Source organism: Ptiloglossa arizonensis, chromosome 1 (genome assembly GCF_051014685.1).
Source record: "Ptiloglossa arizonensis isolate GNS036 chromosome 1, iyPtiAriz1_principal, whole genome shotgun sequence".
Lineage (NCBI taxonomy): Eukaryota > Metazoa > Arthropoda > Insecta > Hymenoptera > Colletidae > Ptiloglossa > Ptiloglossa arizonensis.
This window is the reverse complement of record NC_135048.1, coordinates 19,495,887-19,520,666: the sequence shown is the minus strand read 5'-3', so window position 1 is coordinate 19,520,666 and position 24,780 is coordinate 19,495,887. Positions and strand designations below refer to the sequence as shown.

At 26.9% G+C, this 24,780-nt stretch overlaps 5 protein-coding genes across 9 annotated transcripts; 2 read left to right on the top strand and 3 right to left on the bottom strand.

Annotated features, from left to right (window-relative positions):
- Positions 1–2,064: 2,064 nt before the first annotated feature.
- On the bottom strand, positions 2,065–9,111 carry LOC143144552 (uncharacterized). 3 transcript variants are annotated; one of them, XM_076307091.1, is made up of 9 exons: positions 8,841–9,111; positions 8,630–8,768; positions 7,868–8,396; positions 4,186–4,453; positions 3,831–4,028; positions 3,487–3,654; positions 3,221–3,413; positions 2,872–3,141; positions 2,065–2,510 (listed from the first exon to the last, which is right to left on the bottom strand). In XM_076307091.1, exons 2-9 carry the CDS (start codon positions 8,750–8,752, stop codon positions 2,277–2,279), a joined length of 1,983 nt encoding a protein of 660 aa, XP_076163206.1. In that variant the 5' UTR covers positions 8,753–8,768; positions 8,841–9,111; the 3' UTR covers positions 2,065–2,276. The 3 variants fall into 3 exon arrangements, with proteins under 3 accessions (XP_076163206.1, XP_076163210.1, XP_076163197.1); XM_076307095.1 differs by having other exon boundaries at positions 3,831–3,962; positions 8,630–9,111; XM_076307082.1 differs by having other exon boundaries at positions 8,630–9,110.
- A 203-nt stretch (positions 9,112–9,314) lies between these two features.
- Positions 9,315–10,446, top strand: LOC143144658 (peptidyl-prolyl cis-trans isomerase NIMA-interacting 4). The gene is made up of 4 exons (XM_076307300.1): positions 9,315–9,584; positions 9,694–9,823; positions 9,907–10,026; positions 10,091–10,446. Exons 2-4 carry the CDS (start codon positions 9,722–9,724, stop codon positions 10,247–10,249), a joined length of 381 nt encoding a protein of 126 aa, XP_076163415.1. The 5' UTR covers positions 9,315–9,584; positions 9,694–9,721; the 3' UTR covers positions 10,250–10,446.
- An 855-nt stretch (positions 10,447–11,301) lies between these two features.
- On the bottom strand, positions 11,302–15,168 carry LOC143144650 (L-selectin). The gene is made up of 5 exons (XM_076307286.1): positions 15,120–15,168; positions 14,425–14,558; positions 11,881–12,060; positions 11,637–11,802; positions 11,302–11,506 (listed from the first exon to the last, which is right to left on the bottom strand). Exons 2-5 carry the CDS (start codon positions 14,528–14,530, stop codon positions 11,302–11,304), a joined length of 657 nt encoding a protein of 218 aa, XP_076163401.1. The 5' UTR covers positions 14,531–14,558; positions 15,120–15,168.
- A 2,455-nt stretch (positions 15,169–17,623) lies between these two features.
- LOC143144635 (GPN-loop GTPase 1) lies at positions 17,624–20,064 on the top strand. Of its 3 annotated transcripts, none has more exons than XM_076307242.1 (5): positions 17,624–17,805; positions 18,460–18,708; positions 18,783–19,147; positions 19,356–19,585; positions 19,656–20,064. In XM_076307242.1, the coding sequence occupies exons 2-5, from the start codon at positions 18,468–18,470 to the stop codon at positions 19,993–19,995; spliced, it is 1,176 nt and encodes a 391-aa protein (XP_076163357.1). In that variant the 5' UTR covers positions 17,624–17,805; positions 18,460–18,467; the 3' UTR covers positions 19,996–20,064. The 3 variants fall into 3 exon arrangements, with proteins under 3 accessions (XP_076163357.1, XP_076163376.1, XP_076163366.1); XM_076307261.1 differs by having other exon boundaries at positions 18,439–18,708; XM_076307251.1 differs by lacking the exon at positions 17,624–17,805 and adding an exon at positions 17,821–18,295.
- A 152-nt stretch (positions 20,065–20,216) lies between these two features.
- LOC143147099 (uncharacterized) lies at positions 20,217–24,770 on the bottom strand. The gene is made up of 3 exons (XM_076312035.1): positions 23,042–24,770; positions 21,279–21,390; positions 20,217–20,380 (listed from the first exon to the last, which is right to left on the bottom strand). The coding sequence occupies exons 1-3, from the start codon at positions 23,630–23,632 to the stop codon at positions 20,217–20,219; spliced, it is 867 nt and encodes a 288-aa protein (XP_076168150.1). The 5' UTR covers positions 23,633–24,770.
- Between the last annotated feature and the right edge of the window lie 10 nt (positions 24,771–24,780).

The window sequence follows — 24,780 nt, the reverse complement described above, 5'->3', positions numbered from 1 at the left end:
AGTCGATATCAGACAAGTGTTGAAATAACAGACATTCTTTTGTCCTTTTTTACTAGCTAAGAAAAAAAGAAAATATATGAATGTCCATAGTTTTCATGATCATTTAACATTGGCCTTAATCGCCAACCACTAAATCCTAAAATGATCATTAATTTAAAATAAAAAATCCACACCTACTTTGGAACTAAAAAAAACCTGTTACAAATAGAGATCTGCAAGAAGCCGAAATATCGAATCGGGTCGGGAACACGAAATTTTTTCGTTATCGTACAAGTATCCGAAAATTTTGAGATTCTCGAATTTATTGGGATTCCCGAAAGAGTCGCGATTTCTAAGTGATATTGCTCAGCGTACACGATGTTCAAGTATTAAGCATAGAGGCACTCGTTTGTTTACATCAGGTCACACAATTCTTAGAATTCGTGTTTCCAACAACTTCGCGAAAACTGGCAGAAGAATTGAAAGAATGTTGTCTATGTAAATTCTTTTCAAGAGTGTCATATAAACAAACGTGTGACTGTGTATTTACATATTTTGTAGGCTGCTATACAACACTGTAGAGTAGTTCGAGAAATGGTAGCCGGGTTCTTAAAATTTTCGGGTACCCAACTTGCCCCAACTATCGGGTTTCTGATATTTTCTGGTTCTCGCAAACCTCTAGTTATAAAACTTCTGTTCCTCAATACCTGTGACATAAAAATTGTCAATGTAAATGCATATGACAACTACCAATTTCATTACAAATGTGCTTTTTAAACATTTCTATTATTCCCGTGACTTGCTTCAATGATTATACGTTACCCAGTAATTTATTTTTAATATGAATAAAGATAAAAAATGATTCATTAAAGATGCAAAAGCTATCTTCGTAGTTTTAATAATTTCTGAAATATTTTAATTTTTGTACATCATACATCCGAATTTTAAACAAAAGAAAATTTGGTTAGAATTAAACAAAAGAATTCTATTTTTTAAAATGTTACTGCTAAAATATTTTGTGTATCATCAATTATTTCATGTATAATGTAATTTGATTTATTATTTACTAAGTAATTTCAATTAACAAACAGAATGTAAATAAATAAATTATTCAAAGTGCTAGATTTAATTATACTACGTGAAAAATAAAGTAAAGAAGTTTTTGTAATAACTTTTTAAAGAAGCATTTTGAAACACACAGTCGTATAACAAAATTTCTAAACAGTATTTCATTTGGACAACAGATTGCAAAAATTAGTACAAATTACAAATGTAATTTAATTATTAAGATAATACAAGGTGTTGATATTTTGTTCTTATGCTTTTTGCATAAAAATAACATATAGCCCTCAATTTGATAAAATGATTAATAGAATTGTTTAAAAACTTATTTACATTTGTAAATACAAGAATAATCCATCATTTTTTAAATACATATGTATTTACATTTAATGTTCTAACTTGTTATATAAGTGTTAAAGTAGTTAGAACAGAAATTGAAATAGTTAATATAAATCTTGTATGTTCTTAGCATATTCATAACGTCAATTTGCACTGATACTGATCACTGATATTGATAAGCTATCGAGTTTAAGCAAAAGAAATAACTTAAACCATTTTAAATTTATCCTACTATCTTTTGCAATTGCAATTTCATATACTGTACATATTGTTCACACATACTTTCACAAATTAAAAAAAATATTTTTTACCGTATTTTGTCTTTCAATTTTATCATACTTATATTCTATATTATTTAAAATTTATTTTAATTTACCCTTTTCAAAGCAGAGCAAAAAATATAACTATTTGAAAATTTTTGTATGCTATTATATGTTAATTGAAAACTAAGAATTTTTTACTAAAATTGTATTTTCTATCAGATTCCAAGAGAGCATTCTTTCTACAGGAATGCGTTATATTACATTTATGAATTATTATTACCGTTTATTGAATACGCTTTAATAACTAATAGATAATAGGGTAAAAATGTAATATCTATTAAAAAAACGAAAGTGATCTTCAAAATTCTTTTGTACATTTATCTACAAGTAAATCATTTTTACTATATAATGTTATCTTTAAATGCACTGTAAATTTTATTGCTGAAAGTAAATTATTTAAACAGCTTAAGTGATTAAAGTTATTGTTTCATTTTGTTTCTACCAAATTTTCTGCTATGATAACAAAATCATAAACATTAAAATTTTTGCATATTTGTCACTTAAGCAATATTGTATATATTTGCTTAAATTGATTTGTATAACACAATTTTATCTTATCTATATTGAAGGAAATCATTCCCTGTATGTAACATTGGAAATGTTATAAAAGTTATATGGTAAATTGGGTGGTAAAAAATTTTGCAAAGTTGCTGGCATTGCATTAAAGTATGTTGCATTTCTTTCTCGAAACACAGAATCTTGTATGGTACTGGACACATCAGGTTGAAAATTTTGAATTGCAGTAGTTGGAATAGTTTGTACAACAATTGGTTGAGTTGTAGACGTATGTGACACAGTTTGTATTACCTGCAAACATTTGAAACATGAAAAATATAATATAAACAGATACATAATCATGTATAAAATAATGAATTTCAGCTGAAAATTGTAACTATACAAGGTGTCCAATCAGAAACACCAGATTATTCTTAATATAAATTATTTCTATATATGAGTATAAAATCTAAATTAGTGTTTGAAATACATACCAACCAAGTTTTTATATATATTTTGCTTCCAAGCATTTTTAAGAATCGACTATTAATGTAGGTATTTAAAAAGCTATACTTTAACATAAAAATATAAATTACAGAAATATGTAATTCCAGTGATTTTAATTAGACACCTATTGTAGAGTATAATATTAAAAAAGATAATAATTTCTTACTTGGACCGTTGACGATTCTGTATGAGATATAGAAAGAGGATCTTCTGAAGTATTTGACTGGATTGTTTGTGGTTGTTCTGATTGTTGTTGATGTTGATGTAATTGTTGTTGTGATTCTGATTGTTGAGATTGTGATAAATGTTTTGTATGTGATGTATTAATTCCATGTCTGCGTTTCATATGTTTATTATAGTTTGGCCAATTTGTAAAATGATGTTGACATTCTAGACAACTATATGGACGTTCGCCAGTATGTTGTCGCCTATGTGTCTAAAATTGAACTTAATTAGAACTATATTACATTAGTCATTGTTTGCACAATATAATACAAATTATTTAAGTAACTTACAGTTAATATTCCTTTAAAGCGGAAACATTTACCACAAAATTCGCATGTAAATGGCATTGCACCAGTGTGTATTCTATGATGCTCCCTCAATGTACCTTTCTCTCTAAAAGTTCTTCCACATACAGCACACTGATGTGGTTTAGCTCCAGTATGAACTGTTTCATGTTTTTTTAATTGCAATGGCGTTTTAAAGCTACAAATTATATTCTCCATTTTAATATGGGCATACATAAAATATGGATTATATTATTTTTGTATAAACATACGCTTTTGAACATTGAGTGCAGTTGTATGGTTTATCTGCAGAATGAGTTAAAAAATGAGCTTCTAAATTTCCTTTCTGAATAAAACTTTTGCCACATTGATCACACGTAAAATTTCTAACACCAGAATGGATGCGTTTATGTGTGACCAAATTTGGTTTTGTAGAAAATCTGGAAAACTCTTTCTATTATTTGAATATATGGTTAATGTAACAAAAATTTTTTTTTAAATCAAATTTAACTATGAAATTAAAAAATAACGTTTTTGCTTCAATACTTATTAAAAAAATATGTATAGTTTAAACTAAATAGAAATATTAAAATATGAAATATATATAATATTATACCTTTTGTCACACTGATCACAGGGAAATCTATTCTTCATTGTATCTGGTAAGTGGCATCGACTATGGATATATAAAGCACTTTGTTGCCTAAATGCTTTTCCACAAGTTTGACATACATGAGGCCGTTCTTCACTATGAATTGCTTTGTGAGAATCTAATACTTTTTTATGTACAAATGATTTCCCACAATCTTCGCAACTAAGTATATATATACATATACATATACATACATATACATACATACATGCGTATACGTGTGTGCGTGCGCGTATATATTATGTATGAAAATGTATTATTAAAATGCTATATAAAATAATAAGTAATTCAAGTTTATCCGTAAAAAAATTATATTTACCTGAACTTTGCCTTATTTTTATGTCGTTTGACATGCGTAAGAAAACCATAATATTTATCATAAACTTTACAGCATAATACACACATGTATTTTGCTTGTTGACTGTGAACAGTTTCATGATGCTCTTCTAATCCTTCTAAACTTGGTAATTTATCATTACAATCTGTGCAAAGCCAAGGATATCTATCTAAATTTTCTCCTCTTTTATGTCCAAATTTTAATGTATCTGTTGTATGTGCTTCTATGATTTCTAAATCTGAATCTGTACCTGTATTGAAAATGTTATACTCTAAATAATTTTACTATTATTTAACATAATATATATTTTAAGTCTGTACACATTATATTCAAAGATAAAATTATTTTAATTCTCTGCTAAAGTACTGTAAAAAGTCGAAACTTTATTCAAATATATTGAAATCCTATTTACTATGCATATATGCATGTATACCAAGTATACATATAATCCAAAACCATGGGACAAGCTGATATTACAAGTTTCTTATTAAAGCACGTGCTTTACTGAAGGAGATATTTAATGTTCCACCATGATAAATATTGACTGTAAACATTTTGGAATGTAAAACACCATCTATCACAAACAATTTATATTACAAGGAAAGTTCGGCAACTAAAAAATTAAAAAAAATTTGAAATTTTACAAAAATGTAGTTCAAATGACATTAAAAATGAAACGATTTTCCAAATCTGCTGAAGAACAGCCCTTGGGGTGAAAACAATCCCTCAAAGAAATTATGGACTTTCACGTTGTCATAAATATTTCCAAAATGGTAAAAGATAGGGGGAAAAAGTTAAATCTCACGTTTCATGGTTTTTCCCATTCTACAATATGACGGTAAAATTGTTTTTTGAAATTTATCCCCATTCCGCTCGACATTTGTAGAATACAACAAATAATGTAACTTTGGATTTAATATTTTTCACGTATCTTTTATCGCTTTGGAAATATTCATGATAATATAAAACTCCACAATTTCTTTGAGGGATTGTTTCTGCTCCAAAGACCGATCTTCAGCAGATTTAAAAAATTGTTTCATTTTTAGTCATTTGAACTACATTTCTGTAAAGTTACAAATTTTTTTGAATTTTCAAGTTACTGAACTTTTCTTGTTAGTAATGAAGTATAAATGGCCAGTCATTTTTCAGATAAAGGTATTAAATATTTGTCTTCTTATCTTCGTTGGAATGTATATGGTTCACAATTGACGTGACAATTGAGACTTGTGTATCCCAAACTATAAATTCTATGATGAAGACTTTATGCATATACAGGGTGTTTTAAAAAATGGGACTAACTGACACATTGCTTATGTAAAGAGAAATTGAGAAGTTCTTTATCATTTTGTATTCTGACTATTTCTTGTCGAGATATAAGTAGTTAAAGGTTCTACGCATGCAAACGTTATAGACATATGTTTTTGGTGCTGAATGCATAACATGTAGCCGTGCGATTAGATGATTGAAATATAAATAATGCGTATCCAAAATCACATCAGTTAATTTTACCTGTTTATATTTCAAAATTGAAGTCTCAGATTGCAAAATGACAAAGGACTTCTCAACTTCTCTTCACATAAGAAATTTGCATGTTTTGATTTGTCCCATTTTTCTTCTAATACTTTGTATACAAAGTGAATTACTTAACTTCTTTCATTTTGATAATAAACAGAAATACTTGGTATTAGTTTTGCTTAGTTTCATTAAGGGTATAGTCTGATGTTAGTAGTTTTTTGTAGGTAGAAGTGTAAAGAAAATACAAAGATAAATTTTATTTTTTTAAGTGGAATTATATGTTTTCTTACATATCTAGTAAGGTATTCTAAAATGTAGAGTATAACCTACGGTATTAGGCATCTTGAAACACTTTTTTAGAAAGTCATTAAAAAGCATAACATTCTGATTAGAAAAACAAAGTCGATATTTATATTTCTTTTAGATTTTCACTTACAGAAAAAAAATATTGCTTAAAGCACTTTTGTCTATCTGTTGTATGTAAATATTTACATAAGAGAAAAAAATAAAATATATATATATTAGGGCGATTCTTTATTTTTTACTTTGTAAAAATCTCTTTAGTCTCACTTAGAAGCATTCCAATACATAAAAAAATAATTAAAATTTGTAAAACATGAGCTCGATTAGATAATGAAAAGGTGTAAAATAAAAAATATAGGTTCATAAATTAAAAAAACAAATTGACTTTGAAATGACCTCGTAAGCGCCAATGCATTAAAAAACTAATAATGCCATATGAATCCCTTCTCAAAATCAAGAAAGACATGTTTCACCTTTTTTTTAAAGTTAGTTACCTATAAGATATTTCATTATGTTAACTTAAATGGGACATCCTGTATATATATTTGTTTTCTGTTTTTTATTTTTCGTCATTTTGTATGCTATGTCAAACAGGGCTTTAACATTTCCAACATTTTCAAAAGAATATTTCCAATTCAATATTTATAAAAATGACTGGCCATTAGTGGCTAATATTCTAGGACTTGTTTATACTCATTGTCACTTACATTTTGAGCCAGTCCTATTCAAAAAGCGCTCGTCCTGATTGTGGCTTCCCCTTGTTAAAAGAAATACGAACAATCAGTGAGATTCAGCATTTATGTGTAATATAATAAAACATTAAGTGGTGACAGATATTGAATCTTTTAAGAATTCATATTATTACCTAATCTTGCTGCTTATATTTTACAAAAGTGGATGAATTTGAAACACTATCAACAAAACAATGAACTAGCATAATACACATATATATATAAATCAATATGAATTACAAGTCAAACCTGTATTAGAAAAGGTTTAGTATACATAATCCAACATCTTAGTAACCACATTATCTGATTTTTTGTCTCCTCTGAAATTTCTCCTTTCATGATACTTAACACATTTATGACAGTATGATCCACTAATGGATATAATCACTAGTACATATTCTGTTATATTCTATGCAATTTATTAAGTATTTGCAACCAATACAGAAGCACACATCAATTGTTTATACTGGTACAAACATCTACTGCCCAATTTCTCATGTTGTGCATCAGATATTAAAATATAACAAATCTGATACTATCATAAATGTGTTAAAAATAAACTTGTTAAATGAATGTTATGCAATAGTGGAACATTTGAACGTCTCTTTTATTAAAGCATATGCTTTATTAAAGAATTTGGAATAATTTGGTGAAAAATCCATTTTTCCAAGATCTTATCCTAACGTTTTTACATGTAAAACCTCCAAAAAAATAATTTATTAAAAAAAAAAAATTAAAAAAATACACTTCCATTACAAGAAAATGTATTTACTTTGTAGCTGCATCATTGCATCTGTAGGAAAAACAACATCGTGGAAAATTAGACCATGGCGGCATTCAACTTTTTACTTTACCATTATTTTTTATTTCTAAACAAAAAGGCATACAACTTATTCTAGATGCAGGGTACCTTATATATTCAGAAGCAAATTTAAGTGCTCCTTTAAAGAAATATGTTTTAGTTTTTTGAAAATAATATGTATAGTAAAAAAAATAATTTTTATAAATTGTAATAATCTTCAATTCAATGTACTATAGTTTCTAATGTAAAAATTGGTGTAATCATGACATTAATTATGTATTAGATTTTAAATTAATCACAGTTATATTTTTACCTGTCATATAATTATCTGGAATTTTAACATTAGTTTTTACATTCATATTATTATGTTCTTTTTCTAAATCAGAATTTATATACATGTTTGAATCTTCCATTTTTTGATTTTGATTTTTTCGTTTTAATCTTTTTCTCGTTTGTTTAAGTGGTGTTTTCTTCATTTGAATTTTACACTTTTTTTGTTTCACAATATCTTGGGATTCCTTAGGTTCATATTTTTGATGATTGCTATTCTTATTTTCTTCAACAAAGTAATTACATGGAATATTAGATTCATGAATGTAGTTATTTGTTAAATGACACTCAACAATTCCTTCTGCAACTTCTTCCTCTTTTGGAAATGCAACTGTCTTTTGAATATAATTTATATTTGTTTCTAATGATTGTGGTTCAGATTTAGGATCTATGAGTAATTGCCTTAGAGATGTTTGTGCTTGATTAGTTTTTTCAAAAAATTCATTGCACTGATTTAATAGTATACAACAGTCTATACAAACTGTAAGTGGTAATCCATCAGTTATTAATACCTGCAAAAAGATTTTCAATTTAGACATTATAAATATAACGTTTGTATATATTCACAAATAAATCAATAATAAATACTAACACCACTAATTTATTTAAAATTGAAAAGAAATCATAATATAATTAATAAAAATGATAAAAGGACATTTTTAACATATGATTATGACTATAATTATTGAACATAATCAAATTTAGTATGTTAAAAGTAAATTATAAAAAACAAATGTGTTTTTACCTGAATCTGCAAACACTTAGCTATTTTGGCTTCTATAGCTAATTTTTGTCCTTCAGCATCATAAATTCCAATACAATTTTCTTTGGTCTCGGCACAGAGCCGGCATAGTTCCGGCTCCGTCATTATTCACACATAAAATCTGAGAATACGTATCGCGACACAGTACATTGTCACAAATATTGTAGATCTAATCGCATCATCTCACACTTACACTGCGATATGTAGTAAATAAAAAATTGGTACGGACGCCAAACAAGATAGCGGACATGTTCCTTTAGACAAGAAAAATATGAACTACTTTTTGATACACGTACGGAGAATTCTTAAAATTTCCGTCTATCCTACTACATTTATCGACAACAACGTTAGATTCTTAAGAAACAATTACTGCCATATATCCATTATGTCATAACTGAATAAAAGCACACATTTATCTCATTACAATTGTTTGGAAAAGTATACTAAGTAATGTATACTACGTAAACGCATGCTTGTGGCGCCACTGGGGATTTTAAGGTTACGTATGAGAGTATATAATTTAAAAATAAAATCACTAGATGTAACTGGTGACTGCTGGAGGATAAATGCTTTCTATACAAACTATATATACTTCGTAGTAACTATACTTTGCCTAGAGAGAATATAAAGGTGCTAAATAAACCATGTGACTGTAGCAGACTCCATGTGCTGTGATGATACTGGCCGGGAGTGTATCTGATATAGTTTGACACACAGTAGATTGAAACAGCCTTAGAATCTGTGTGTTTCTTCGACCCACTTTTCTCTTATTATTAGACACAAATTATAATTTGTATAAAGTTTATTGTAGTTGTATCCACTCAGGATGCAACCTTTAGATTTGGTTTTGCCTAAAGTCACATGATTTTATTTTGCACCTTCAAGCTCTCGTTAGACGAAGTATAGTAATAATTCTAATCCACTTCGTCACTTCTTGGTTTGTATGCTTTTAGTTTTCACTTTACAAAATATTTTTTAAAAGAATAAATCATATAAAATAATAATAGTATTTGTATTATATGAATTAAATCAATTGTCCAATTTAGTATTATAGCATTAATCTAAATCTGAAACATGCCTCCAAAAAAAAATCAAAATACGTCAAAGACAAATAAATCTAAACACTTGGAAAGCAACAGCGGAAAAGACGAAAAAAAAGGAGGAAATGCAGTAAAAGTATGTAAAAATATATATTATATATATACTATTATTTATATTATCTTCTTTTTCATTTTTTTTTTTATTATTTGATTATAAAGGTTAGACATATATTATGCGAAAAGCAATCAAAGATTTTGGAAGCTATGGAGAAATTAAAAGCTGGACAGAAGTTTAATGAAATTGCTGCTACATATAGTGAAGATAAAGCACGATCTGGGGTAAATGTAGTTAAAATATAATATAATTTTATTTAAAATTGAATTGATTTAATGATTATTTAAGGGTGATCTTGGCTGGATGATAAGAGGATCAATGGTTGGTCCATTTCAAGAGGCTGCATTTGCATTACCTGTTTCTTCTCTCAATTCTCCAATTTATACAGATCCACCAGTTAAAACAAAATTTGGTTATCATATCATAATGGTGGAAGGTAAAAAGTAAATAGTGTATTGAAAGTTTTTGTAAGTATATACTATTGATACTACTACAAAATTAATAATAATTCCTATGTAAGGAAAAGATTTATAATTATGTATTGTAATATATACATTATACATTTTACATTGTTGTCCCTTTGTACTTGTGATAATATAATAAATAATATTATAGTAATACTACAGATGATAATTATTATAATAAATGAAGAAAGACTTGTATTTCTTTGTCATTTATTGTAACATAATAATATTTCAATATAAATACAAAACAAAAGTTGAAAAAGAATGAGTTTTCATATATTATAAAGATAAACAACAAAATTTAGAGAAAGGCATATAAATAAGATATTTATTATCATTGACAGTATATAAATTGTAAATTAGCACAAATAAAGATATTCTTAAAAATATAAAAATATCATTATAATATAAATATTATAGTCTTCAAATATACTAAAATAGTAAGAGTAATAGTAATACTTGTGTAGAGATAGCTAAGGTATGAATAATTGTCTTTAAGAAAATATGAAAAACTTTGGTTATTCAAGTTCTGAAATTTGAAAGGACTTGACAACTTTTATACCTGTATATATCACACACATCAAGTTCAGCAAAGGAGAAATGGAGAGATGAAGGAATACATTTGTTCTAAAACAAATGTTCTATATTACTTAATGAAACATGTTTGGACATATTAGTTTTAAGTACTCAGTCAATTTCCTGAAATGTATTACTTAAAAAATAAATATACTTCTACAAAGATGTAAGTAAAAGCCTAATATTTATAGAAATAAAAACATTTAATTGATTTTACGACACAAAATGATTTATAAAACTATTAGTTTTAATGTTGTAACTGTGAATTATCTATGTAAAATATGTAAAAGGTTGTAACAAAAAATGTTGTATTTATTTTTCAAATAAGATTATTCAAATTGTAATTAAATTATTATAGCTACTTTATGTATGTGTGGGTGTGTACGCGCGCGCGTGTGTATATATATACACAACTTGTATTTACAAATAATAATATATATATATATATATATATATATATTAGATGCGGATATTTGGATTGGTAAAGTGAACATATTTTAGTAGGGAGTCATTATCCTCGCACACCCATGGTTTTTTATGATGACAAGCAACATCATGCCAGTTTACTCCATCATTATAAAATTGATTAAGTACAGCTAAACAATTTTCTGGAGCACCCCCTTGTTGAATGGCTTCGCGATTATCTGGTTGAGGTTTTCCAATACTGAAAAAGATATTACTTTTAATTTTTTATTTTAAATAATATCAAGATTTTATGTAATATAATCATTAGCTTATATTTTTTAGCATTTTATTCAATATAATTATTACAAAATAAATTAAATTAAATTTACCCGCCACTTTCAGACCAATCATTCTGAGATCGATCATTAGTTGATGCAAGTTTCTGTAATTCAGCAGTCCAAAACCAACCATTAATATGAAGGGGCTGAAGATCAGGTCTATCACAACCTTTGAAATCACAAAGACGACCAGATGTCCAAATATATTTTACCTTATCTAAAAATAACAATTATTATTTGTCCATACTTCAATTTTGTGTTTTTAAAATATAGAAATTATGAAATATTTTAATACTTTGAACAATGCGACTTTTGATGAATTCATTTTCTGCAGAAGTTTCTAATGACACAAGATCCATACATCTTTGTCTACAAAAGTTTCTTCCTGCTAACCAATCAATTTCTTGACCATTTGTTCTTGGATCAGCCCACGAGTAATAGTAACCTTTACCATTAAAGCGTTCGTGAATAATTCCTAAAACATTAATTTCAACTTATAAATTTTGAAGTTTGTAATTCTTTAATATTATTTAAAAAATATTATTTAAAAAACTTTGCAAATTAATTCATTATAAATGTTAAATGCTTAAGTAATTTTGAAATGTTTCAAACAAATAAGACCGGCATTTACTGCCGGTAAATGTTTTTATAGTTACTATAGAATGCACAATTGAAAAATAATATTTTATAAGCTATTTCATTGTTCTTACACTTTGTAGTGAAAAATGTTGTTAATAACTGCACAAATTTTATTATGTCATAAAAATATTATGTATTACTGCAACTCTTTAGTTTCACAATTAAAATTTCATCATGAAAAATAAAAGTTGATAATTATTCACTTCATCACATTAACATTATTAAACATTTTAATTATATTTTAAAATAATACGAAAAACTATTTAAATGTAAATCATTTGTTTTAATCATTTCACATCTATTAAAAGTTACGAAGCATTGTTTAATTTACGTTTTTGAATAGTGATAAGCGGTAGATCGTTTAAGAGGTAGCTATGTTTATTTGAGTAGGGATGTTATGGATACTCATCTATTTCCAGTATACATGTTAACATTTATGAAATTACTTATATGAATATTGAAAATTTACTTCTTATCATGGAGAATAAAATAAATTTAATTATATGTAGAATTTTCTCCTAGTATTTGTTTTTTTCTTTATCTTTTACCGAAAATTTGTATAAATCCCGTTTATAAAGTTATATGACGATATTAGTTTTCAAATAATATATTGCAATTTTCATTTTCGACAATAGTAAATTATTATCATTTCCGCCAAAATCTTTTAATATTTAAAATTCTCTATCATTTATATTTTACTTTCGATCGTGACAAAGATTCTATCTCTTTCAAAGTGAAAGTTACTAATTTAGGGTCACTTGTAATTTTAGATATTACAGTCACGGCTTCAACATTGGCTTCGTACGATGTATGTTAATTATACAAACAACTTTCTCAAAGAAAGAAAGAAGAAGAAAGTTTGTCACAATTTATATAGCATATACAGTGTCCCCGCTAAGGTAATGCGTTTTCTCCAAGCTATTTAGGATAGTGACAAAATTTTGTTTTCATATGTACATACGTATTTACATCTGAACATGCATACATCTATTGCCCCGTGATTTTTGTGATAGGTAAGGTATTGCTAGTTTAACAGCGTTTGAAGAGTACCTTTCACAATTGGTATTTTTTAAATTTAAAAGCAATAATAAAATGTATTCAATCAAATATTCTATAGATAGGAAATAACATTATTAATTGTTCTGAACGTATTGCAAAATGTTTACCAATTTTTCTTTTAATATCATGTAGGACAATTATTAATATTTGTACAGTTACAAATGAGTAAGCTTCGTAAATTCTTTTTTCATGCATTTCTTGGTTATTAAATTTTTAACCATTATCTAGATATTTAAACAAACTTTAAAGAAAGAAATTTAAAGGTATAAGATCGGAAAATAGAAAATGTGAAATATACTGTATATTTATTCTGAACTTTGTTATTAAAAAATAAATATGTATTTTGAATTATATATAATGAAGTAATATCTTGTTCAAATCACATTAGTATTACTTTATCAAAGAATATTTTTTGTACTAGTGTTTTGAAAAAAGTTGTAATAATTTGTTCTTATCAATGACCTTCACAAAAAAGTATGAAAAGTATGATGAATAAAAAACAAATATTAATCTACCATAATATATATAAAAACATTGCTGTTATCCATGTTAGTTTCTGAGAAAATTAAAGGTTTAATAAAGGTATTAATAATGCCTTCTATAAATCGCCCAATATGATAATAATAAAATAGAATTTATGTTTTTAACATATAAAAATTTATTTTGTCTATTTTTATTTTATGTAAATAAATATATAAACTGTTATTTAATTTAATGCATTCTCGTATATTTTAAAAAATTTTAGTTTCTATATCTCACTTGAACTTATTTCTATTCTTATTTTTTTTTATAACCAATGTACTTGAATTAGTCTTATGGTTATACAATAGAATAAAAAAGATATAAAATTAAATTTACCTTGTAAATGTTGTGGCACTAATACTGATTTATACGATATATAAATAATGTTCTTTGTGAAATACTGATTAAATTATTAAGAGTGTTTTAAATTATGAAGATATTAAAAAATTTTGTTCATTATGTAAATGTAAATAATTAATTTCTAAGTTTAAAAAAGAAGCATGCTGTATTTTGAATTTATTGTAATATGTAGTTAAATAAAATTACTTTTCTAGATATATTTTTACGAATATAATCAAAGTACACCTATGAAACTTATTTATATAAATATATTACTTACTTTGTGCACAAAGGGCAGGAACTGGTGGTTCCAAAATTCTCCCAGTGGATTGGAACTGTGCCATTGATAAAGCAATAAGTGTCCCAAGTATAATGAACCGCAACATTTTTCTTAATTATTATTTTTTATAAAATCTAAAAATATGTATATTACTTTATTATTTTATATATATTTATTCTTCCAATTTAGGTTACAAGTATAATGTATATTAGTTATGTATAATTATAATCATAATTATATTTTTATGCTTATATATTTTTAATTAATATCATTTTATATAAGTATATATAAATCTGTTCAGTATGATCTAAAAAATGTCAATGATTTAAAAAATTTGTATTTATAAGTAATAATTGGTATCAGTAAAATCTCATTTTTTAAAAACGATCATTTTGTGTTTATAATTTCTCCTTTACATTTTATTTTGCTCAACTATTTAATATATTGTTATTTTTAGTATGAGTTTATTTAACATAATTAAGATTTATTTTATTTTTAAGTCATTATATTTTTTGTACAATAACAATTCACGATTGTATTTAAATATTAATTAGAATTTACTATTGTAAAATCCAAGTTTTCTATATATATTGACAAATCACTTTTCCAAAAATATGCAATAAAGTATTTCTTAAACTTTTTTTAGAAAAATTTTTTGATACTGAGGTATTAATACAAGATACTGGAAAACACACCAAAAAGGTATATATTTCGTGACATCAAATCGTCGGTGCTCACCTAAAGACGTTCTCCAAAGAACTGAGGCGCTTTCTTCAGAAGCATCCCTATATATATGTATATTACAACGGGGACATTGTGTCAGTACTTTTACGATTGTACAAGCATTTTCGAGGAACACTCGAATAATTTTGTATGCTCCGTTTCATCCAAACGATTCTTACCTTCTTCTTCCACTTTATATATTTATCTTTGAGTAGTATATTTTAAGTGATATTTACAATAAATAATAGCATAGAGTTTTCTGTTACGAAGAAAGGTAATCACATTATTTAAAGAATTGTATATATTTAATTCATAAAGTAATTACTTTATATTAATTTATAATTGTGCAATCGTATTATTAATTGTCATGCTTAAAAATGTGTTTCTTGATTTTTAAATAGAAAAGTTATTTCTTATTTTCTTGTACACAGTTGTCTATTTTATTTATTTAGTTATAAATTTGTTTGATAAATATTATTCATTAAAAATAATGTTTGATTACATTGATCAATTTATCAATGTACAGTATTTAATGAAATTAATATGTATAAATTAACATATTAGTGTTATTTAAAATATTTTTAGCAAATATGTTCATACATATAACAAAATTGATAACATCAAGTTCAACTTATTAACATAAAAAATTAAGTATTTATTGACGAAAAATGTATCTTATTATTAAAATACTTTAAACTGTTTGTCGTTATCTTTATTTTAATTTTTATATCTTCAAATTCAAAACTAATTATAACTAATTATGTTATGTATCGTTATGTTGAAATTAGTTAATAAATATAATATTACTAATGGTATAATTTATTGCATAAATATTAAAGTAAGTATAAAAAGTAATTGTAAAAACCGTTTCATGGATGTGTTTCGTATTTTCTTATGTAAACAAGAAATAAATTTCGAAGCTTAAGCTTTTATGCATAAAAGAATGTTTTTATTTAGATTATTAAGAAAATAAATTAAAGTGTATCATATAAATCAAATATTTTGTCGAATATAACAATCTTTCAAATTTAAATCTTTATATTAATTTATCTTAGGATGAAATTTAAACTTTTTACAATACAAAATATTGCATTTTTATTTCTTTTTTAATTTTTCACCAAACACAACGTAACAAGACTTACTCTTTTAAAACATTTAATGCAAGTATTAAATGATTAACAAACATGTGTGCTTCAACAACTTTGAAAATGTTTTGACAAAAATCAATAAAATAGGTTTTATTTTATTATTTGTTAAATTCATATTTCCAAAATAACTTTACATCGGTAATCGAGAACGTTTCAGGTACCGCTAGACATAATAATTTTAAAAGGTGATGTAGGTGACCTAGAAACCCGAAAAAGAAACCACGATGATTGGACGAATACGATTTCTTTTAATCATAAACATATTGATGAATTAATTTAAAAACTTTGATAAAATATAAGTTTTCTAAAACATGTTATGTCCTTTTTGAAGAATTCCTTTACGATTCGTAAATAGAGAATGAGATATTGACATATTAAGGAATATTAAATATAAATGTCAATAATAAATTGTAATATTGAAATTGTAATGTGTTCTTTACTTACTTAAATTGTATATCGTATATCGTATATCGAATGATACTATTTTATAAAAACAATAAATAAATTAATCGCAAAGTAATCAATTTTTATTTGAGCTTAGTTTTCCTAATTTTTATTTTTGTTACATTTAACGCAAGGCATCATTTAATTCCAAATATTTTTAACAGGTAGTATGATTTTAGCGTTTTAAGTGATGTCATGACATGCATACTATGTGCAAAATTAATTATTTTCGTCAGAGGTTCGTTAAATAAATCTCTAAAGAATACAGATTAGATTATACTTTGTCCGGTGAAAGCTTGAAAACTATTAAATAAAACCACGGGACGTTGGCAGGAATAAAACTGATGGGGCTGAATAAACATAAGAGAATTTATGTAAATTACTATTTATCTATATAAATAGTAGTGTACCATTTTAAGAACAAGTAGTAAAATAGGAGTGAATGTTAGAAACGTATGTAGATTTCCAATACAGCATTTCCATTCACTCTGCGCTAGATCTACGTCAAATACACTCCTGGCTTCTATGTGGCCTTATTTAACACAGAATAGACCCATAGAGGTCTGAGAATAAATACTAGTAGGACGTGGAAAACCTTACTAAATTGTTCGAGTAACTGTAACTTTTAAAATACTTTTAGTTTCATTTTGCTAAAATGTTCCAAATTCCATTTATGAGAATGCATGGAATTTATAGTTAGAATATTTTCAGAAGCTGACATATTTCTAAAAATAGATCGTAAATCATGATCGTATATCGTTTGTCGATAAGTCGGATTTCATCTGTTTCAAGAGATCGAAAGAAATGCTCATATTCGCCATCTTTCGAGAGAAATTTTTTCCGTGTTTCGATTTTAGTTTTGAATTTGGTATCACGGGATTGACGTGTCTAAACATTTGTAGAATTAAGTTTTCAATGTTTTGTTAAATTAAGTTATTTTTGAAAATATTTAAAAATATTCTACGCATCGAATTGCTGTAAAATTTAGCACTCAAGTTCTGTAGTCTGTTCGAACTGTTACGCACGTTCGAGAAAATTATATTTTTAATTGTTTTTAAAATTTCAGGTATGTTATTAACATGTAAAATTGTCTTAACCCTGTAATTCTGTCTAGACCTATGTATTTCATACAAAATGAATTGTAAAAAAATACAATTCATTCATAATTATTGAAATCAAATGTATTCCAACAATTACATTAACCTATAAATTCAATTGTTATTATGTTTGTGTATAAATGACATCTATAAACAGTGTTGTCAACTGGTTTATGTACCATATTATCTCATAAACAATCACCTGACAGCACAATTATTAAACTAAGCATATACAAATATGTCAATGGACCTTACCATTGCAGATTCAGTTAGAATCAAAAAACATTTCTCTTATACTTTAGTACCTTGACGGAAGGACACTCAATCTCTGTATAATACATATGGATATAAAAAGATTTATGTTAAATGTTATTGTGTATTCATATATTGTACTCATTACGTATTTATAATGATAGGCATTATATGACTAAAAGCATAAGCTTTTCAGTTTGGAACAAAGTATGTGCAATTTTATTTTACTCATGTATATTAATATGTGAATTGTGTGATATTGATGTTTTAATATATTAATTTTTATACATTTAAATTTTACAAATATGATGAGAATAAGTAGTTCAATTTTGAATGATTTTTTTCTGTAGTATTCATTAATCATTTTGCAGATTTTTAAATGTCTGAATCTGTGGATAATTATAAACTTTCTGAAGATAGTAATACTTCTCAAAATTCTACAACCGCTGAAACAAGTAACAAACAAAAAAAACCATCATGTATTATTGTTCTCGGAATGGCTGGATCTGGAAAGACCACATTTGTAAAGCGACTTGTTTCAGTATTATATAGTGTAGGAAAGCCATATGTTATAAATTTAGATCCTGCCTGTAGAGAAGTTCCTTATCCTGCTAACATAGGTATTTATAACATGAATGTGTTTACTTATATTACAGATTTGGATATTAATGAATCTTTTTAAATGGTGTTTTAGATATAAGAGATACTGTTAATTATAAAGAAGTGATGAAACAATATAGTTTAGGTCCAAATGGTGGTATTGTTACTGCCTTGAATTTATTTTCCACAAAATTTGATCAAGTTATAGAACTGATTGGCAAAGCAAGTAAAGAGCACGAGTATATCATTTTAGATACTCCTGGACAAATAGAAGTTTTTACATGGTCAGCAAGTGGAACAATTATAACAGAAGCTTTAGCATCTGAGTTCCCAACCATTATAGTGTATGTATTAGATACTGTGAGAAGTGTTAGTCCTGTAACATTCATGTCCAACATGCTTTATGCATGTTCTATTCTTTATAAAACTAAATTACCATTTATTGTTGCTATGAATAAGGTAATTATGAAATGGAATTATTTAATACATTGAATTCTATGTTATTCTTAATGGCATTGATACTGTAACATTCATATAAATAGTGTCAAATGTAGAATATTCAAATGTTTCTATGAGAATGTCTTTTAAGCATAGCATAGGGTTCAGCATGTTTAATATCATTACATAATTTATTAATTCTAATGTTATTGTATCAATATGTTTCAAGATTGATATTGTGGAACATAGTTATGCAGTAGATTGGATGCATGATTTTGAAACATTTCAAGAAGCTTTGGATTCGGAAACGAGCTACATTAGTAATTTAACCCGTAGTATGGCTCTTACACTTGACGAATTTTATAGTCATTTACGTAGTTGTGGTGTTTCCGCTGCTACAGGGGCTGGTATTACCAAGTTTTTGGAACTTGTTAAGGAAGCTGTAGAAGAATATGAAAGGTAAATTAGTAAAACATTGCACATATATATAAAACAGTATGAGGTATAAGAAATACAAATTTTTTTTAAGGGAATATAAGAAAGATTGGGAAAAAATGAAAATTAAACGAGATATTCAAAGACGGCAAACAGAAAAAGAACACTTGGAAAAAGCAGCAAATAATTCTACAGGCGAAAATATACCATTTGTAACAGCAATCAGTAGTGGAAGAGAAATTTCAGATATATATTTAAAGCATGCCGGTAACGAATCAAGTGAAGATGAAGAAGGCACGGAAAATTCATTCCATGCAGAAGAAAGTGAGGAGGAAGATAAAGAAGCAGAGTCTTTTAAGAACTTTTTAAATAGACATAAAATGGAACAAAAGAAACGTACATTTAATCAGCCTACTACAAGTAGCAGTACATAGTTTGTAAATGAATAAATTTATATTAACAAATAAATAAGTTGTACATTTAGTGTAATAAATGTTTTATATTTTGAAGTTTGTATTTTTTTATTACATATTTTGTAGAAAATTTATAGTTCTAATTTAAGTAGAAAATTATTATTCTAAGGATAACTGAACATTATTTATAATAATACTGATAATCTAGGAAACTCGTTTTATATGTAGATTCGTAGAAAATTTTATAAGTATTTTCCATGAGATTTGCTCATTTCACGTACTCCCCAGGGGTAAGTCATATATCCATCTGAGTTATCCTTTTTAGAACAAATTGGTATCGCATTTTTTGTAATCCATTCTACGTTGATTTCGTGATTTCGGACAGCGTATAAATCAACACCAAGTACTGAAATTATCATGTTGAACATTAATTTTTAATGACAATCCTCAGTTCTGTTTAATAAATCTTTAGTTTTATAAAAATATATTATACTATTACTTACATTTTATTTCATGAAAATTAGTTTATGAGAAAGAAATTAAAGTGAAAGAGGTCCTTGTATGCTAATTCATCAAATTATTGTAGTAATAATTTTAAGATTTCATTTTGTCATTATTATTTTGTTATTGTGTATATAAATTAATTAATGTAAGATAATTTATGTAAAGTATTAATCTAATATATTAACTACCAAATTATATATTTTTCTTTTCCGTTAACTCTGTGTTTGAGAAAAAGAAAGTATATTCCTGTAAATTTGTGCATAGAGGCAAGAGACAGAGCGATTATCTGATTGACTGTCAGTGGTCCTGAGCGGTGAGTTGATTTTGATAGATAGATGCTGTATGAGTTGGTCAGTATTATTTTTAAACGAATTTTCCATTAAAAGATATTTCTGCTACAGTGCAAGTAAGAAGAAAAGTTATTCGAATTTATATTTTTATATATTGTATTACTTTAAAAATAAAGTGTAGAAAAGATTTTATTTTTCTTAAGAAAAAAAAAATTCCTTTGATATCATTCAACGATTTTCGGAAAGTAAAGTTTGTAACGAATTAAACCGGAACATTTCTACTATATAAAATTGTTAACAATACAGGTATAATGCTTTTTTTTCTGTATGTAGGGTGAAATGTTTTAAGTGAACCATCCAAAAATGAAATCCTTGAAACTTTTATTTGAACAAACATTTCACACGCAGTCCATGTTTTCCTAATGAAAGTACGTACTGCATTGCATTATTTGTTTATTAAATTTTATCTCTTATCTTAATCGTAATATTTTACGTGTTAAATTACAATACCTCTTCCGTGAGAGTTCTTGATGTTGCTTAAAGAATTTTTATCTCTGTTTGCATGGTTATGCGTTCGTTGATATTCTCGTGTTATTTGTTCCAGGGCTTTTGTTAACGCCAACTGAACAATGCAGAAGAAAAATGATAAAATTGTATGTATTATAACAAAAAAGCCGTTGAATTATCTTTAACAAATGGTGAATTATCGATAAAAACGTAAATGGAATTTTTCGTCATTTATCAAAATTTTTCAAAATCGAACGATTGGTGCATGATTTAAAAGATCGTTGGATTTGTTTTTTTATACTTCACAAAAAAATATAGAATGTTATTTAAAAAAGTACCTATGACCTTAAATTTTTGTAGAAGAATGACCTTGGGAAAAGAATAATACTAACGTTACGAGTGTACCTTCAAACAGTGCAACTTTATTAAGAAGAGTTTTTTCATTGAACTATAAATAACGGAGATATTTAAGTGTTCTCGTTTAAATAATCTAGCCTGTATTCTTAACACGGATAATATAAGACATACTAAATAAACAAAGAACAATGATTTTATTTCAAAAACATGAACCATTACTTATTTTTTAGCTTATTTTTTAAATAAATGTGCAGATAACCATTTGTTGAAATTTCCTATGATCTAATTTTTCTGCAAATTGATCTTGTTTCGAATAAAATTTTCTCAGATTTTACACTTGTTGGTTGATTTGTCATTTGTATAGGTACTACTTGTATACATTTTTTCGCTTTAGCAGTAACTACGGTACAGTAATGCAAAACAAAACAATCAAATAAGTGGTTGGATAATAAAGAACGTGTCTAAATTTGCGCGTTTAGGCACAATTATATGTGACTCGTCAAAATTATTGATATCAAATTATCTGTAATAAATGGCGAATTATCGATATAAATGTAAAGGAATGTTTCGCCATTCACTGATAAATCGGTTTACTGACATTGCGATTTCTAATCTGTACCAATCTAGTACAAATGATGTATTTCAAAAGGACCTTCCCCATCACCAATAACTCAAAGGTCATTTAAATATGTAATCAGAAAAAAGATCAAGAACGAACGGGTATAAATGGGCGTTGATTAAAAATTGAAAAAGAGCAGTATTTATTCTAACTTAAACTTAGGAAGAATTTTGATAAAACTAAACAGATTTCTGAACAATCGAAAATAAGGGACGTATTTTTTTTTAGCCTGGAATACATAAATTTAACCAGTGAAACCACCTAATAATGGATTTTAAGATGTTATAAATATTTTTATATATCATATTCAATACCTTGGGTATGGTATTGATCCATAATTATGAATATATTTCACATTTATTTAAAAAGGAAAGAAGAAACAAACAAAAATTACTTTAAGTTTATGCTTTTTTTGCTGCTCAGAATTATCCTAATAAAGAATGTTACTGCTCGATATATTGAATTTGATTCAAACTTGTCCGAGGTTGTGTTATCATTATGTATAGTTTAATTCGGTCAATATTGTCTACATTGTTTGTTATAGGGAAAAGTTGATTTAAAAAAAAAGTGAACGTCTTATCGAACAAAAGGAACAAAATATTTGGAATCGTGCAATGTTTCGCGAACATCAATATTTATAAAAACATCGCAATGATTCTAGATAAACAGAGCAGATATTTAACGGTATTTGACATTTGTTCCGAAATCACAGTACCATAACACACGATTATTTGTTTACGGTAATTTAATGTGAAAGGGCGACATTAAAAAGTATTCTAAATTTATTTACCCGGCACATGTGTAAACGCGACACGTGATCATTGTCCTTGCTAAAAAGATCCGGTTCCGTAATTGTTTTCAAATTGATACGTTGACAATGCTTTAATTTTCCAACGGTTTTTCGATACACCCTCGATAACAGATCCGGTCGGCCAGTGCGGAAATTTTCATGCAAAAATTCGTGTACATCCGGATTGTGGGAATTGCAGATCGGGTCTCGATTATGCGATGTCACCTTTCGAAAACCGTACAAGTTCAGCTGTCTGATGAAGCTCGTGATGTTCTTCGTTTTGAAGATTGAATTGCCCGCGTCAAGGTATTGTGCCTGGAATTTCTTGTAGTCAAGGAGTATGGTGTTCCCGCTAAGGCTCCATCGAATAGCGCCACTCTTGCATTCGTTTACGATTCGCCAGAGTTTTTGTGGGAATCGTAGCGACAGAAATATACAATCGTCGAACATGTTTAATTTGGAAGTGGCGTTTTGATCCCACCGATGGAACGCAGGTCGAAAATAGACACTACGATTTTCTTCGTTTGCTCGAATCCGATCGGTAATCTTTTTCGAACAAAAAACTATCGTATCACGGCAACAATATTTCATGTTCTGGAATCGTCGGGACGTCAAATTATTTTAATATCGGCTGCACGACACTGGGACAGCTTACTTTGTAAAGACGATTTATTCAATACAAGCGCAAAGTTTCAACAATTAATTACATTTCACTGTAACTGTAGGAAAATTTATTTTATTTTTCTAAAAAAATATCGCAGACTTTATGCAATGTTCATTCATTAATTACCAGTTATACATTCATACATTAAACGAAGAAAAAAGGTGAGACAAGTAACGTTATCATTTAACGAGAATGTTTGGGGAGAAACAGGTTGTTTTAAAAAGGAATTCTTTTGCAAAAAATGCGTATGCGCTAATTCTGATTGGTTTACATATATATGTATATAAGCTAGAGATACCTTAGATGATAACGTTATACATATGTATCTCGCTCGGTTATGAATGTTACAAAAACGCTACGCTTTAATACGATGATTCATATGCTACAGACAACAATGTTCGTATAGACTATTTAAAATGTTTCTTATTCGCGTTACTTTACACGATTCAATATGTTATTCAAATAGCAACTCGTGAATACTGAGTACGATGGACGAAAGTGAGGTTAGAAGTGAAAATATCCATACAAACCCAGTATTCATGTACAATTTGCTACGTGCAAGTAATTACTGTACTTAATCCTAATTAATAATAAATTATCGAGAGTATGTTACAGTCCCTTAATAATATAAAGTATTAATACTATTTCCTGGACAACGAAGGTTCGATACATCGAACTTTCATGATTTCCCTGATATCGTAAGTGCTTTTTGTTTTGAGTATTTTATGATCGTATCATTGTTGCAACAACGATTATATTTATACAGACAGAATATTTTATTTATACTACTGTCAGATTTATAGCCAGTGTATAATTTTGAAAATACTGATTTGATTGAAAATTGTTACAGATGAACATAATAGCTCGAAGAAAGTCTAATAATGAACGATTAATATTAAAGGCTTTAAGCGTCTCTAGAATTTTTGAAACGAGAGTATAGTTTATTAAAATTGTAGAAATAAATAATGCAACTATAAGATATTAGAAAAAAAATGAATGTCATTTTCATTTACAGCAAGATTTTGAAAAAATTAATATTTACGATACTAATCTGTATTCAATAGTTCCGGTAATT

Coding starts and splice junctions, on each gene's coding strand:
- LOC143144552 (XM_076307091.1), bottom strand. CDS start 8,752: ATGACGGAGCCGGAACTATGCCGGCTCTGTGCCGAGACCAAAGAAAAT. Junction 4,454..7,867: donor TCCAGATAATTATATGACAG/GTAAAAATATAA, acceptor TTTTCAATACAG/GTACAGATTCAGATTTAGAA. Junction 4,029..4,185: donor AAAAATAAGGCAAAGTTCAG/GTAAATATAATT, acceptor ATATATACTTAG/TTGCGAAGATTGTGGGAAAT.
- LOC143144658 (XM_076307300.1), top strand. CDS start 9,722: ATGCCTCCAAAAAAAAATCAAAATACGTCAAAGACAAATAAATCTAAA. Junction 9,824..9,906: donor AAGGAGGAAATGCAGTAAAA/GTATGTAAAAAT, acceptor TTGATTATAAAG/GTTAGACATATATTATGCGA. Junction 10,027..10,090: donor AAGATAAAGCACGATCTGGG/GTAAATGTAGTT, acceptor TGATTATTTAAG/GGTGATCTTGGCTGGATGAT.
- LOC143144650 (XM_076307286.1), bottom strand. CDS start 14,530: ATGTTGCGGTTCATTATACTTGGGACACTTATTGCTTTATCAATGGCA. Junction 12,061..14,424: donor TCCTGCCCTTTGTGCACAAA/GTAAGTAATATA, acceptor TTAATGTTTTAG/GAATTATTCACGAACGCTTT. Junction 11,507..11,636: donor GATTGGTCTGAAAGTGGCGG/GTAAATTTAATT, acceptor TATCTTTTTCAG/TATTGGAAAACCTCAACCAG.
- LOC143144635 (XM_076307242.1), top strand. CDS start 18,468: ATGTCTGAATCTGTGGATAATTATAAACTTTCTGAAGATAGTAATACT. Junction 19,148..19,355: donor TTATTGTTGCTATGAATAAG/GTAATTATGAAA, acceptor ATATGTTTCAAG/ATTGATATTGTGGAACATAG. Junction 19,586..19,655: donor GCTGTAGAAGAATATGAAAG/GTAAATTAGTAA, acceptor ATTTTTTTTAAG/GGAATATAAGAAAGATTGGG.
- LOC143147099 (XM_076312035.1), bottom strand. CDS start 23,632: ATGAAATATTGTTGCCGTGATACGATAGTTTTTTGTTCGAAAAAGATT. Junction 21,391..23,041: donor CGCGTTTACACATGTGCCGG/GTAAATAAATTT, acceptor TGCATTGTTCAG/TTGGCGTTAACAAAAGCCCT. Junction 20,381..21,278: donor CAAGAACTCTCACGGAAGAG/GTATTGTAATTT, acceptor TGATAATTTCAG/TACTTGGTGTTGATTTATAC.